Genomic DNA, 16,547 nt, shown 5'->3' with positions numbered 1-16,547 from the left:
TGAATAGAACATTAGTAAATACTCTTAGTAATAATAAACCTCTAATGTTTGGTATATTCTAGTGTCAACAAAAAAATCACCATTTGTTACTACTTTACATTGCTTTTACATGAGATAACATTTTACTTTATGATACATTGCCTGTCCATTTTACAGATGGAAGGAAGTTCACATCTACATCTACATCTACATTCATACTCCGCAAGCCACCCAACGGTGTGTGGCGGAGGGCACTTTACGTGCCACTGTCATTACCTCCCTTTCCTGTTCCAGTCGCGTATGGTTCGCGGGAAGAATGACTGTCTGAAAGCCTCCGTGCGCGCTCTAATCTCTCTAATTTTACATTCGTGATCTCCTCGGGAGGTATAAGTAGGGGGAAGCAATATACTCGATACCTCATCCAGAAACGCACCCTCTCGAAACCTGGCGAGCAAGCTACACCGCGATGCAGAGCGCCTCTCTTGCAGAGTCTGCCACTTGAGTTTATTAAACATCTCCGTAACGCTATCACGGTTACCAAATAACCCTGTGACGAAACGCGCCGCTCTTCTTTGGATCTTCTCTATCTCCTCCCTGTTTCATTGTATAAAATAGATCACAATACACTTGGCTTTTGGTAATATTCTTACTATAAACTAAAGTACACCACCAATACGTTAAATTGTTCACAGTTGTTAACTGCATCTCCTTCAGAAATATTCATATTTGAAGCAACTTTTGCTCTTAAGAATAAAAGTCATATGAAATTAAGAGACTGTCTAAAAGCACTTACAGAACAAACACAAAACCAGTCAGAAATTAATTCACTTTTTTTTATTATTACACTAACATCCATAGAATTCAAAATTAACATACTGTGCTCATGTTTCACAAATGGGATTTGATTTTATAGCACAGGTGGCTGTGTTTAGAGATACATTTTTTATAAATCCCTCCAGAAAAATATCATTGTCAGCTCTTGGCAAAGCTGTATAAATTTCCTCTCAAAATAATTTCATCCTGCTCCATAGATGGCCGTACTGACTTCACATCAAACTGTTTTCATCTGAGCAAAAATAAATATTTTTTGAATTACTCTGTCTGCGAGATTACAGTTTTAATTTTTCATTGCTTGTCCTCTCGTCACCCAGAATACTGATTTGCAAGAGTTGTGCTCTGTGATTCTCCTTTAATGATCAATGTTGTTAAGTGAGACATCTGTTTATTGTTGGCTGGCCAACATGTTTAATACTGTACATGTTCAATTCTGTCTTAACTTACATTGTTACTCTTGTGTAAGAGGAGACTAGTTGGTACTGCAATTCTGATCTTTGCTTATTATGCAAATTTTGTGTTATAAACATCACAGATAGCCATTCGTGTTTTATGTTATCCATGGATTGTTGTGTGCTTTTATTTCCAAGCACCTTCTCAAACATAAAACTACAGCATTTTTCAGAATAGGGGGAAAGTATGATTTGCATAACATTAACTGGCATTTTAGCAAATGTTTATTTGATTGTGCCTTTGCCTTTTCAACAACATGGGAGCGAGAAAATTGCCTCATAGAGCTTTATTTACATTTCTGTCTGCCAGGCAAATGATGAAATTAAGTTTTATTCATTTGTAAGTTTTATTTGTGCAGTGTCCGTTTATTATGTAATGGTTTGAAAACATGCAATTTTCAGGAAAGAAACCTTTATTAAATATTTGGTTATTGCATGATCATTGAAGTTTTGAAAACATCTCATTACTTATTTATAATAAGAAAGTAGTCATACATCTTTATCTGGTCTTATTATAGCAATGTACTTTTCTTCTAGCTTCTTTTTGAAGGCTCTAGAGAAATGCCTCAGCCATCCGGAAGAACTTGGCCCACTCTTCAAGAGATATGAGAGAAAATTGCATATGTATGTGGTTTACTGTCAAAACAAACCCGTTTCGGAGTACATAGTCTCAGAATATGATATCTATTTTGAGGTAAGTCCTGTTTCATATATTTATCCTCATATTTTTATTATTCAGACAATTGACAAAATGTAATTACAACAAACCAGTAACTTATGATTAACATCTTGAAACACTTTTTAAAAAATGGGGACTCATGCTAATTTGGTTCTTCAGTGCTAGTCCTGAATCTGATTATGGTTCTACCTTTCTGCATTGTAATACTTTCTGATTTATATTAGGCATAGCATGTGTCATTAATTAAAAATGTCACTTTTCTAGTGGTTTGCATTATAAGCTCATAACAATACTTCATTTGTCTCTTAAAACTTGTGTCCTATTATAAATCCTATGAGAGGCCGAAAGTCAGTATGTAAATGAAGAACAGTGTGATAAAATACCTGATAATATATTACTTAATTTCCAGGTTCTGAATTTCATGTTGGTCCATATTATTTCACCCATACTCACTCTCTTAGAAGCAGAAAAAAACTGTGCATTGCCCTCTAGGTTTTGTATTGAGTTTTATATTCTTATGCAAAGTCTTTTAACAGGTTGCCTGTGAATATCTGGCAGGAATACCTTCCATGTAAAACTAACATTTGTATTAGGTAAATCTTGACTTTTCCAGTACATAGACAGCTTATAGCCGTCTGTTTAAAGTTATGTTAATGATTTGTTGGAAGTATTAGATACAAACAGCAGCTGAGTGGTATAGGAGGAGAAGCAACTGAGTGGTATAGGAGGAAAAGCAACAGTGGACTTTTTCAAAGCAATTCTACAAGATGGGATTTACAGAACATCATGTGTAAATGAATGAATGAATAAACAAACACTATACAGTCTCAAGTAAAATTAATGATTGTCTCAAAGTCCACATATGATTTGTTATTATTTTAATGCAGATTTAAACTTTGACTAACAAAAATATTTCATCAAAATGACTTTGTGTTCAGAACACTGTGTGCATCAAAAACTTGTAATAACAGGCAGATCACAACAAATCTTTTATATTTCTGCAGCCCTAGTTATAATAGTACTGTTATCATTGTTTTCAGGAACTTCGCCAAAAGCTTGGCCATAAACTGACATTAGGTGACCTGCTCATCAAACCTGTTCAGCGCATTATGAAGTACCAGCTTTTGTTGCGAGACATCTACAAATACACTGAACGAGCAAAGCTTCAGAATGAGATTGACTCATTACGTATTGCACTGCAGGTGATGCAGGTTGTTCCCAAGGCTGCAAATGATATGATGGATGTGGGCAGGCTCCAGGGTTTTGATGTAAGTTTGTTCATCAGTTTGTATAACATACAATTAGTATTTTCTAAAAGAAAGTTTTGGAAACTTGTTTTACTAGCAGAAACACAAGCAGTAATATTGCTATTGAAAATCTTACAGAAGTGATAAAGACAACACTGTCAGTAACTACAGTACCTTAAGTTAGTAACATTATGATAAATTCGATAGCTGCGGATGGAAAGGAATGGAGAAATAGAAAGCAAAGATAAAAAGTATGAAGAGAATTCTGGTTTCATAAGGGTTATACTTTTCAAAACTGGAATGTATAGTGGAAACTAAGTATATCCTGGAGAAAAAGTTCTGTCTATGGCTCTGAATTTCTAAGTCAGGGAAGAAGAATGTATGAAGTGTAGTGTAGCATGGTACAGTATAGTTACTTATTCATCCAATAACCATTTTACAATGCTGTCATTTGCTATAATGCTTTTGCAGTGTGGGATCAAGTGCTGCTAGAACAGAATTTCCTCAAATGTAAATATTTTATCTTTCAAACAATGGAAATTTCAGGCTGAAATATCAACAATATCATGATAAGGATAGATTGCTACTCGCCATAAAGATGACACATTTAATTGCAGACAGGCACAATGAAAAGACTGTTACACATTCAGTTTTCAGCCAAAGCCTTCTTCAGGAAAGAAAACACACACACATTCCCACAGCCAAGCACACTTTACACTCACATGACAGCTATCTCTGGCCACTACACCCAGAATGCAGCTGTTGCCTTGAAGAAAAGCAGCAGTCCAGTGTGGGTGGGCAAGGGGGATAGTAGGGTACATGTGAGGGAGAGACGAGCACTTTTTTGTGGAGCATGCGGGACTATGGCAGCAAGACAAGGCTGCCAGATGCAGCATCGGGAGGCTGTGGGGGATGAAGAGGGAGGGGACAGGCAGCAGAAAAAGAGAGGAGCAGAGATAGGGAAAAACCAGAGGGTACACCAGCATTCATTCTTAATAACAGATTTTTCACTGTAGAGAGTTTGAACATCTGAGAACAGAATTAATGGAGTATCATTGTGGATGTTTATTTTATACACTGAAATAATTAAATACAAGCATATAACTTAAAGAGAAGTCAGAGAGGTCATATTATTTTATACTTAATGGGATGATTAACTTGGAGTAAAGATTATTCGATTTAAGAATGTGTTTTGCATCTCAGCATCAAGCACCAATAAACTGCTTTCAACAGTCAACGTTGTTTCTGTTAGCTGCATATACAGGGTGTCCCAAAAAACACTAACAAGCTTTAGTGACAGGTTCCTTACACCAAAACAAGAAAGGAATGTCTAGTAAACATGGGGTCTAAAATGAATACGTTAAAAGCTGTGTGCCCTGCCGTGAAACACAGCTCTTCACTGAATAACTGCTCATAGCTCTTAAGATATGCATTTTAGAACCCATGTTTATTAGACATTTTTTTTCTTATTTTGTTGTAAGGAACCTGTCCCTAAAGCTTGTAGGTGTTTTTGTGGGACATCCTGTATACAACTACAACGCACCTCTCAAGGTATACTTCACTATTGCACTCAGATACATGACTGTATTACGTAGCTTCCACTCTGCTTAGTTTCTGTATTCCTGTAGCTATACTTACAGCATCAAGATAATAAATCCACTACGCATTTCATCAGTCTTACACAACACTACAGTTTTTCCATCTCCTACTTAAAAAAACTTAACATTTTCTATTTTTCTGTGGGTGCTTTTATCTTTTCACATTTTTCCCCTGTTAAACCTCTATTTCTGTAGCTACATCATCCATACTCTGATGTCTGCCTTAGATCTCAATTCTAACATTCTGTATCAACCATAAACCCTCTTTGACCAGATGAGAACCACTATCTCCTGTCTGAAGTTAGCGATCTGTAAGTACAGCACCTCATTTCCACAAGAACATTATTCTGTGACAAACAAGTTTTAAATGTTTTCCATTCAGAAATTATGCTATAAACACTTCCTATGATAGTTACATCAGAAAGTTTAGCTGAGATGTTATCTACACCATGCAGAACAAAAATCTATTCCACATGTATTTTGCAGAAGATTTACTTTTTGAATGTGGAATATGTCTGTGTTTCAGGGTAAAATAACAGCACAAGGGAAACTTCTACTTCATGGACCATTGGTGTGTTGTGAAGGGAATTCAGCATTTAACTTCAAAGGAAAGGAGTTGCATGTCTTCTTTTTTGAACAGAATGTAATATTCAGTGATGCTGTTGGAAAGAAAACTCAGTTCTCCAATCCAGTGTACATTTATAAGGCCCATATACAGGTTAGAGCACAGTTTATAGTTTTACCCCTATTGCTGTTATCTTTATATGAACAGTCTCTTTGAATTCAATTTTCTGAAAACTGTGTATTATAGTAGCATATTTGTGTTATGTTTAATCTGAAAATAGCATATTTTTAAACTTCTTTTCTGGTCATTAGGTGAATAAAATGAGCCTAGAAGAAGTTCCTGATGATTGTGAGCCAGGAAAGTTTATAATTCGATCAACTGATCCCAATAAGCCCAACTTGTCATATGTCTGCCAACCAATGTCTAAAGAAAGTTGTGAGGAATGGGTGTCGACAATTCGGAGTATTCTGCAGACACAGAAAGACTTTCTGAAAGCACTTCAGTCACCCATAGATTATCAGAGGGGTCAGGAGAAAAAGAAGGAGGTGTAAGTAGTTCTGGTACTCCTCAGAGTGTTGTGAATTGTTGTTGACATATGTTTGAAATGTGAATGTGAGATAAGGTGCTCTGATTCTGAGAATCAAAATGATTGTGAGGTCTGTCAGCCACAAAATGCAGGATTCTGTGGCAAGAGTTTTGGGTGGAATGCAGTGAATGTACTTTCAGTGTGTATTGTCTGAGGATGAACCAATTATGACATTGTAAGCCAACACTGTATTGAGGAATAGAGAGACACAGTTCTGTATTACCATCAGTATGATATGGTTGCTTAATAAAGCCTTCTTAGGCAAGGTGTGCTACATTCAGAGTGAACCAGTATTTCATTATTAAAAATTGCAATATTAGTCTTGTTTGTGCTGGACTGTTTTGTAGAAACAATTCTTTAAAGCTTTGCCATTTAGAAATAATTGATTTCAAGAAAGAACTGGTTTCTTTATGCTGTAGGCCTACAGTGTTAGAGCTGTGATACAGACTTGCTTTATTGTGAATAACTTTTGTGAAACCAAAGTTTTACACTGCTAGGACTAAACGCAAGAAACATTTCTAAAAAGTTGAGTGAAATGTGCATTTCAATAAATACAAGTAAATCCTGAAGCTCTTGCCCTCCTGCCAGAGAGAATAGCCTTGTAGAAGTCTGACGAGAAATGTTAGCGATAAATCCTAATGCTCTTGAAGCCATGAGGAGCTGTTTTGATATACTTTGCTAATGTGTGGCTAATTGCTCTGTCTGTATAGAAATTATAAATAACGGGTATGAATCTCAATAGTTCTTATTAATAAAAAGTTGTTTCAATCCAGTCCACAAACTACAACAAAAAAAAAATTGAATCTGTTTGTGAACACAGACATTTTGTTTGCTGGTTGTCAGTAAGCCACTGACAAAATGAAACTTTTTAAGTCAATTTCCATATTGATTCCTCATGTTCTGTACATGGGAATTAAGGCAACTGCACTAACATTCTCTTTAACTGGCTCCCGACCTCTGTGTCATAAAAGACATGAGATTATTATGTATATAATATGTATGTTTGTACATAATAAAAACAAAACATTTTCAATAGAATTGAAATACCTTGATTTATGCAATATTGTAATATCCCATCCATTATCCTAAATGACACTAACATACTGTCCTACGTGAGACTTCTCCTGCATATCAAAGGGTGAAATCAAATTGTAAGTTGTATTTCACATTTCTGCTGTGAAATAAATAAATAAATGATTTAAGTGTGTGTGTGTGTGTGTGTGTGTGTGTGTGTGTGTGGGTGTGGGTGTGTGTGTGTGTGGGAAAAAGAGAGAGAGAGAGAGAGAGAGAGAGACGAGATGGAAATGGGGCCCAGATATGAAACTGTGTGAACTGCTGAGAGTGTTGGCTATGTTATAATTTTTCCAGATGTGTAATTTTATGAATTTCTATGTAACATAAAGACAATTTTTTGTGATATTTTTTTATCCATCACTGTGAAATTCTGCTTTGAGGAAGACAAGAAATAACACTATTTTCCCAAATATTACCCAAAACACACAAACACTTGCAGTAAATATTTACAGCATAAATTTTAGGAATAATTTTAAAAATGTTTGTGTTAACTGTGAAGAAACTATTTGAGTTAAAGATAATTAGCAGTCTTCATACCTTTGTTACAAGAACCTGCTGACAGCATGTAAAATAAATTGTATGAGCCTAGTAGATATGTGCTAGTCAGTGAAAAAATGTGATGAGCTGTTTACAGTAGAGTGTGAATAACTTCTGTCGTTACACCTGGAAACTCACCGATATGTACATAATCTGATTTGCTTATTGAAATGGGGTGGAATGGCTGAATTATTTTACATGCAAGTGGAAGCATCAGATAAGACTAACTTTTTAAAGATATGAAAGTGAACAAAAATGTCTCTTGTATTAATTTTCAGTTTTCTTATCCTTTTTTGTTTCACACACAGTTCGAATTCCATTTATTCTTTTCATATGACATTTATGTTTTACTCTGATTCCCTTTTCCACCTTCAAAACAAATGGATCAGAAATTTGTTTTAAGTAAATTGAGTTTTAGTATCACTTTTTTTGGGAACTGTTAGTCAGTTTGCTACATTTGTATTTGGTAAGTATGGTTTAAAAATGCATAGAAAGTTCTGGTTGAGAATAATTAATTATTTAGGAATAAAAAGACGACTCACCAAAAGGCAGAAGTGCTGCACCATCGACAGATACACGAACAAAAAGTACAGAGCTTTGCATTGCTAGCTTTCAGAATGAAATTCCTTTCTCAAGCTGTAGGAGAAAACACACACACACACACACACACACACACACACACACACACACACACACAAAACTGTCTCCTTACATTGTGCTCATTCAACTGCCAGCTTTTGACAGTCGAGTGAACACAATGTAGGGAGACAGGAATGTGTGTGATGTGTGTGTGTGTGTGTGTGTGTGTGTGTGTGTGTGTGTGTGTGTGTGTGTGTGTGTGTGTGTGTGTGTGTGTGTGCACGCGCACGCGCACGCATTTTTCTCCTGCAGCATGAGAAACGAATTTCATTCTGAAAGCTAGCAAAGCAAAGCTCTGTATCTGTTGACGGTGCAGTGCTTCTGCCTTTCAGTGAGTCATCTCTTTATTCCTGCATAATTCGTAAGCATGGTTTAGTCATATTTCGTAAAATCTGATATTTCTGAACAATATTTCAACCAAATGTCTGAACCTACAACTTAAAAATGTTTATTGTCTAGCAAATAAATCCTTCATTCATGATAACAGTCAACAGCAGTTATCACCCGGCATGTGTCATATATGTGAGTTCATGGGAACCTCAGATATCTTTCCTGTTCCTGAGAGCAATATTCTTCACAGTTGCTGGGTTCTTTCAACATCCCATCTACCTACAATTTTGTCATAAATGAACAGCTGCTGAAATAAAAATAATTCCACTCTTGCTTTTATTTCATAAACTGTATTCTCAAAATCAACAAGATAAAATGGAAGAAAGTGATAGAGGTGCATTTATAAAAAGGATGTGGTTGTGGTGTAAGTTGAACTTCAAGGACCCCATCAAACAAAGTTTTCTTGTATTAATCACCATTCACTTAATTTAAAAATTGTATTTGCATCTTAATGGTCAAGTGCCATTAAAAAATATATGAAAAAGAAAGATCGCTACTCATCACATGGTGGAGATGTTGAGTCGCAGACAGGACAACAAAAAGACTACTAAACATGTAAGCTATCAGCCAGAAGGCTTTCTTCCAATGCAGACGACACACACACACACACACACACACACACACACACACACACACACACACATATATATATAGACATGACAGCTGCCTCTGGTTGCCAGGAGCAGCCTGCTAATTTTAATTGTAACTGTGAAACATAAGTATATTGCTTTATACAAGAATTTGAAATACAAAGGTGTAGAGGAGGTGGAATTATGGATCTTTAGTCCCCATAACAATAACTCTTGCCTACTACTTCCTTATTTCATGACGATCTTTGTAACCTGGTCTGCAAGATCTGGTCTGAAAAACAGATTTGTGTTAACAGTGTCACTGCAATTGTTATGCAATCTCAAAACAGCGTATGTAAAATATAAGACTGATTTTCATCAGTGAATTTTTTACTCTTGAAAACTTGGGTATTTCAGTCTTGATTTCTATGTCCTCATTCCTTTCTTGCACACACTGCCTGTTCTGGGAAAAACTTTGGGGCAGGTAGCCACAAAACTCAGAAAAAATGATTTCTCATTTACTGTTTTATTTTTTGTTTCTGCATCTGGCAGGTAACAACTAAGTTTTGATAGGAGAAACTTACTGTCTGTCTATTTCCAATGTTTTAAGATCAGGGAACTGGGTAATGTCAAAGCATTTGACCATACAAGGGATGAATACAACTTCTTACAGAAATGAACTGTCCTGTGCATGAGGGCCTCAGTAGAAAGACTTTGCTGCTCAGATACAGTTTCTCTTCACACAAAGCAATGCAGTGAATTTCTTCTTTGGAGGTTTGATTCCACTGTAAGAGTTCTTCTAATTGTTAGTATGCCCTTGAGGAAACTGAATGACAACCCTGTCCTATCAACAACGTAATTGTCATATAGTTCTCATTGTCATAAATTGTTTCTGGGCTTTTGTTCACTGCGCTTCTTTCATTGGCTGTCATCTTTTGCAAAATTCTTTAAAATATAACAATGACCCAATTCAAATTGGACTATGCAACAGTATTTTTCACTTATGGAAGACGCTATCTATTAAATATTAAGACACTTGTGTGTACAAAAATGATTTATTGTTCTTTTTTTCCCTCAGTATTGTTATCCTACTTTTCCATATACTCTCAAATTTCTTCCTTTTTGGACATGTTGATTTTAGAGTAAACAAAACAAGATCAAGATATTTGGGTATAATAGCTTCAGCTACTGTGAGACATTAGGGAAGGGCAATCAAAGGAATTAAATAAACAAGTAGCATGTAATAGAAAATTCAAAATAGATGATACGTTAAAAGTTTAACAGCAAAGTAGGATATTTTATGGAAGCAATTAACAGAAAGCAGACGACAATAATTCAAATTTTTAAGTCATCCATACATGAATTAGATGTAACATGCACCAGTCTGTATATGCAACAATCACAATACGTACTCTCTCTATAATAGCTGTAGCTGCATGTTAATGGTGGGAAAGTGCATAGACAACTGGCAGTACCCTTTCTTGTGCTCTACCAAATTACATGTTGTCAGTACCATAAAATTTCCATAATGAGGCAACTGTAAAGATTTCTCAGAGTAGAGAATGATCTAAAAAAATTGGTAACAAAATTTTGGAATAAAAGAAGCAAATGAGAAATTTAAGAAATGAATTATACACAGATAGTGCAGAGAGTTATTTGTAGTGAAGCTGTAGAAGTTTTTGTATCCAGACTCTTCTTCAAAAGTCATTTAACTTGGGTGGATGGTGTAATTTCTCATGTAAATTCAAATGGCATCAGGCAGGCCATCTTGCTGCAAGTGCTCTCTCTCTCTATACTTGAGAAGGAGAATAATGAAGAAATCTATGGATTTATTGTTGCCTTGCTGTCTCACATCTTTTCATGTGAGCAATAGGAAAAAATTGTGGTAAAGTTGACAATGTGAATAGTGTAATTCATAGAGTTAAAAAGTAGCTCAGGGTTTCATATCTCATTGATCACAATGTCATTATGCGCAAAGTGCTAAGCTCAAAATGGGCAAGTATTTGAAAGAAGATTAGCGGTGTCTATCCCATCATTTGCACTAATAAATTTAGGGACGCCATACAAGGAGCTAAAAATTCTGTGTTAATTACGAGAAAGAATGATCATTTCTCTTTTACTAGTGTTGTTAATATATTTATTAGCTCAGCTGAATGTCCTGAAAAACAATAAGAAGAAAATCATTAAACATTTTTGTAAACAGGTTCTTCTCACAATAAACTGAGGCACGTATTCTAATCATTGTTTATGTTCTATTGATTGCTGATATTAATGAATATCTAAATGTAGAAACTCAGTTTGAGAGCGCATACTTTAAGGGAGAGAAGAAACCAAAAATGTAAGATAAGGTAATTCACAAGTTTCATGTCAAGCTTGCTTAAATAAGACAATGTACAGAACAGTTCAAAATGAGAATGCATAGATTCGTGAGGAGTGAGTCAGTTGGCTTTATTAGGCTTGTGCATCAGACGAGCTTGACTGTTCTGGATAGCCACTAAGAATCAATTTTGTTTATGTACATGAATGATGACCTACAGCCTTCTGTTTTTAGCCCTCTCATGTCATTATTTGGTGTTGTATTTCCTGGAAAGGCTTCATTGTGATAAAACACTCAGATTGATGTTAACAGTTGGTTTTTCTACCAGCCCATTCATCATTCTACCTCCACATCAAATCCTGCAAATGATTGTGTTAACACCTACGTGCATATCTATACACATTATGTTCCATTAAAAACTAAAAATGTGCTAATACTTGCACCTTCATCAGATGTATGTAAGTGTACAAGTGGAGCAGATGACTCAATGGGAAAATGGGTTTAACGCCATAATTAAAAAAGGTATCCTGAAGTTGTTGGGAGAAATATAGATAACTAAAAATTATGAATGTGATGGACAAGTAACAGAGTAACATTACAGATCACTTTCTGAGTGGTGTATAAGTTCTGTGATTGAGAGAGAACAAGATCAATGAAGTAAAATAAATGCGTGCAAAATACTCTCACTTTTAATTACAAAAGAAAGGTCTCATTGGTTGCTGAAATAGAAACCTTTATTTCTGCTGCAAATCGATTTCAATCACTTTGTGACCATCACCAGTGCTTGTATTAAAGCCTTGTGCACTCATAAATACAAGCCATAAAATAACAGTATCTGCTCATATTAATGAAGAGTTCTTGTTAGACCAGAGGTACAAATGGAGGTTGATGCCAATTCTGCTTCATGTTAAGAAGACACCTTCCAGAAATAAAGTTGTACAGTGGAATTAAAAGTATTAGAAGAAATGTTTGTTAATTTTAATAACTAAAAAGGTGCAGTTAGTTGATAACAGAGATCCAGAACAGAAGATTAGCAGAGATAACACAAATGCAGCAGTGGAGAGGATGAGCTATAATTAGTAATGGTATTTGGGAAGAAGTATGTAGAGTGTTGTCTACTTCAAGGCAAACTGGGTGGATATGCCAGTTACAAATGATCACTCCTGATTTTGGGTTTTTGATGAACTACATCCGCTCCTCCTGGCTATGAGGATGTTTCAGTGCTTTAATTTCACTTTGTAACTAATTCAGGAGAAATGCTTGGTTCTGAAGTAAAACAAGAAGAAAGAAGAAGAAAACAATAACAACATAACATTGTATGAAGCAAACTAGAAGCAGTCATTTACCAGGTTCTTCAGTGAGAATATGTGAAGTGCAGTTATCAATAAAGTGATGAGTCCCTCATAGTGTATGCTCCTTGGTGTTGTAGCAAATTTCCGAAAGCTGGATATGGTTCACACTTGTGCGCTGTTCTGCACTTTTCAATTGGTCCTGGTGGATTTCTTTTCTGTATTTCATCATATTTGTATGCAGAAGACTTTCTTGAAGCAAAAAAGAATAGATAGTTAATTGGGTTAGTACGTATCAAAGGCTGTACGTTGTCAAGTAAGATCAACAATTAACTTCATAACAAAGGCAGAAGGATAAAGAAATGAAATTTCATGATAAGAGGAAAACGCTAATTTAGTGGTGCTGAATTTGACCCCTTTTTAGGCAGAGTATACAGAGCAGATGTATTGGAGAGACGTGTCATCATCATCGTCTTCATATCCTTCCAGCAAGCCAGGTAGGGAGCTTATGAGCAATTTACTTCCATTTTGCTGTATCTTGATACACTTCTTCTCTTGATGCAGTTTCTCAGTTTTCTTTTCTGGTCTCCAGGTCCAGCCGTCTTTCTCTGGGTTGTCCTTTTGGTCTTTTCCCCTGCACATTTCTCTCCAAGTATTGTTTTGGCGGGCAGTTACTGTCACCGTCTTCACATGTCCAAACCATGTGAGCTATGTAGTACTCAAGTCTCTCAGTCATTGACACATCCACTTGCAACTCTCCTGTGATGTATTCATTCCTAATTTTATCTCTTCTAGCATTCCACAATGTTGATTGCAGAAACTTAATTTCACTTGTTTGTAACTTGCTCAACTCTGCCTTGTTATTACACAGCACTATTTGAGAGATATGTATCAAACAGTAGAATTAAATAAGCCTTGTTATACAGTTGAAAGCAATATATTTATACTCAACTGTTGATTTGCTAAGCATAACCTGGATGAGGATTTTTATGATGGGGTTTATCTGGTTAGCCTTTGAAGATCCCTCATCTAATTAACCCCACAGATGATGGATTGCCACACCATCTATGATGTTCCAAAGGTCTCCTTCTGTGCTGAAGATGCCATTGTTGTCTTTGCCTGTAACATTGGGCAAAATAGCTTGCTTGGAATATATTCTGTGGATAAATGTTTTCAAGAACATAAAAATTAATGAGAAACTTAATGAGGAGTGACACCATCTGTGTAATACACGTATCTGAATATAATGAATAAATGATTTGCAAAAAAATGTGCTCAATTTGCCTACAGTGGAGAGTTCTTAACAAAAGTGTGTTAAGGTATATATAATAACTGTATATTGTATACTGTAGGCAAGAAGTGCGTGCATATATTTAATCGTTTTACTTTCAATTTTCGATATGAATAATCTTCACTGGGTGCTTCTGTGGGAAAGAAATACTTCACTTCACTTTAATGGTTTACCAAAAAGAGCACTTACTTGCTATTCCTTATAATTTTTTCATACTACCTGCTTAAGTGTCAAGAAATAATTTAATTTCTTAAAATTTCTGTTATTAATAACAAAAGAGGGACATGCAACCACCAATAAACAGATATTTTTTAATTGACCAGTGGCTGAAAGTAAATGTAATGTATCCAGCATATAAACTTTATTACATTGTTATGTGCAAATGAAATTTTCCTCACATTCTGCTGGCTACTTTATCTTTTATAATTTTTGGTATTGGCAGCTGACTTCCTTGCATATTCATTTTGCCTTTGCACCTGCCCGTTTATTGATATATGTTTGCATGCTTTACATGTATCTTTTGCATGCTCTGTTTTATGTTTAATCACTGTTTTATTTATTTTTTGTTTCTCCCTTCTTGGTTTCTTCTTAGCTCTGCTCCAGAACTGAGTTCAGTTTGGACCCCTTCATTAAGGAAGAGCTTGTCACACCCTGCATCAAGTACAGAAAAGGAAAATGGAAGAGCTTATAAGAATTTTGATGACTCTGCTTCTCTTCCTTGTCCCAGCACTGCAGCTTCTGCTCTTCTTGATGCTTATTCTGTGCCCAGCAAAGCAATCTATGATAGTGATCAAAGGAGCTTTACTTCAAGTGCAGATGAAAGCCACTGTTCAGACAAAAGTAACAGAACTCAGAGCCCCACAAAAATGAAGTTGAACTTTTTGGAAGGTTTTCGCAACACACTACGTTCACGGACTAAAAGTGATGTGGCTTGCTACAGTGAGTGTGAATGGAACAGTGTCAAGCCTTCAAGTCCATACACAGGTTCTGGCACTGATAAAGGCATTGCAAGGAGGTGGTCTGAGGCAGGCACACCAAATCTGGTAAGAAACAAAGGCAACATTTCTGTGAATACCTTCTAATCTGGACTGACTTCTGAGCACCCATTTTCCTTTACAAACTTCTGCATGAAATTCTGTGTCAATTACTCACCTTAACCACCACTAACCAGTTCCCTACAATTGTATGGGATATTAGTAGCATCAACTGATACATGTAGTGTAGAATATATACTAACTTTGGAAATGTAGATCATTACTCACATCATAGATCAACTCATGACTAAGTGAAATGTTATAATTTTTTTATAACTTAATCAGTTTTTTCTCAAGAGAGGAGGTAATGGAAGGCCACTCTTGCAAACATTTCTGCAACTGAAGAGTATGTGATCTAAGTGGGTGAGTAGCTTGGATAATGGGAAGTGGAATAGGGTGATGAAGGTTACACATGGAAAGGAAGGGTGGAGAAGCATAAATGTGTGTGGGTAAAAGTAAGTATACTATGCAGGACTGGCTGCAACAAGACAAGAAGCAGCTGGAGACAAGTGAACAGGAAAAATGTAAAAAAACTAAAAATGAGGTTATCAGTAACATCAGTATTTAAATTGAGAGAGATGCAGCAAGATGTACCAAAACAGCCAGATGGTGAGCAACCATAAATGAGAAATTTAGCAAAGTTGTTGGAGATAAAAAATTACAAACATGAAGAGAGGATAAGATGGTGATGAAGGAGAGGGATACAAAGGACAGAAAGCAGAGGGTGGGAGGGACGAGGGGGGGGGGGGGGAGAAGAGAGAGAGAGGGGGGGGAAATCTTATTGAAAAGTATAAAGCTATAAAAGATTGTTAACAAAACTGGTATTGAACCTGCTGAAGAAAAGCAATACTGAAGGTATGAGATTTCCACTCTGCAGCGGAGTGTGCACTGATATGGAACTTCCTGACAGATTAAAACTATGTGCCGGACCGAGACTCAAACTTGGGACCTTTGAATTTCACGGGCAAGTGCTCTACCATCTGAGTTGTGCTTCGGTAGCTCAGATCGTAGAGCACTTGACCACGAAATTCATAGGTCCTGAGTTCGAGTCTGGGTCCGGCACACAGTTTTAATCTGCCAGGAAGTTTCAATACTGAAGGTTATTTTACACCATTCTTTTTATAAGAAATATAAAATATGCATACCTTCTTCTCTTTGAAAGTTCTGGTTTTGGAGATAGGAAAAGTATAAATAGTATATCCATCTACTAACACAAATAATTTGCTCTATAAGTATTAGTTTTAGTAGTAATTACAGTATTTTTTTTACTTAATGTTAGATGAAGCAAAAGGAATTTTACTTCCTTTGAATCGAAGTATGTCTAATGCATCTACTGCATGAAACTCGTACCACTTGAATGACAGTGATAAGAGTATTGTACTTAAGGCACTTAAATTAATACTTGATATTGTTTCAAATATTCAAATGAAGTGACATAATTTCACAGTCTTTACTGGTGTCATACAG

General features: G+C 35.9%; 1 protein-coding gene across 1 annotated transcript in view; it reads left to right on the top strand.

Annotated features, from left to right (window-relative positions):
- The window catches only part of LOC126259616 (kalirin), a 1,784,965-nt gene that overhangs the window by 1,731,731 nt on the left and 36,687 nt on the right, over nucleotides 1-16,547 (top strand). The window contains exons 36-40 of the mRNA XM_049956530.1: nucleotides 1,803-1,959; nucleotides 2,985-3,212; nucleotides 5,316-5,507; nucleotides 5,666-5,901; nucleotides 14,639-15,089. Of these exons, the coding sequence (XP_049812487.1) occupies nucleotides 1,803-1,959; nucleotides 2,985-3,212; nucleotides 5,316-5,507; nucleotides 5,666-5,901; nucleotides 14,639-15,089 (1,264 nt within the window). The remainder of the gene's footprint in view (nucleotides 1-1,802; nucleotides 1,960-2,984; nucleotides 3,213-5,315; nucleotides 5,508-5,665; nucleotides 5,902-14,638; nucleotides 15,090-16,547) is intronic.

This window comes from Schistocerca nitens, chromosome 5, assembly GCF_023898315.1.
Source record: "Schistocerca nitens isolate TAMUIC-IGC-003100 chromosome 5, iqSchNite1.1, whole genome shotgun sequence".
Taxonomy (NCBI): Eukaryota; Metazoa; Arthropoda; class Insecta; order Orthoptera; family Acrididae; genus Schistocerca; species Schistocerca nitens.
The sequence above is the reverse complement of the archived record's forward strand: the minus strand, read 5'-3'. Positions and strand labels throughout refer to the sequence as shown.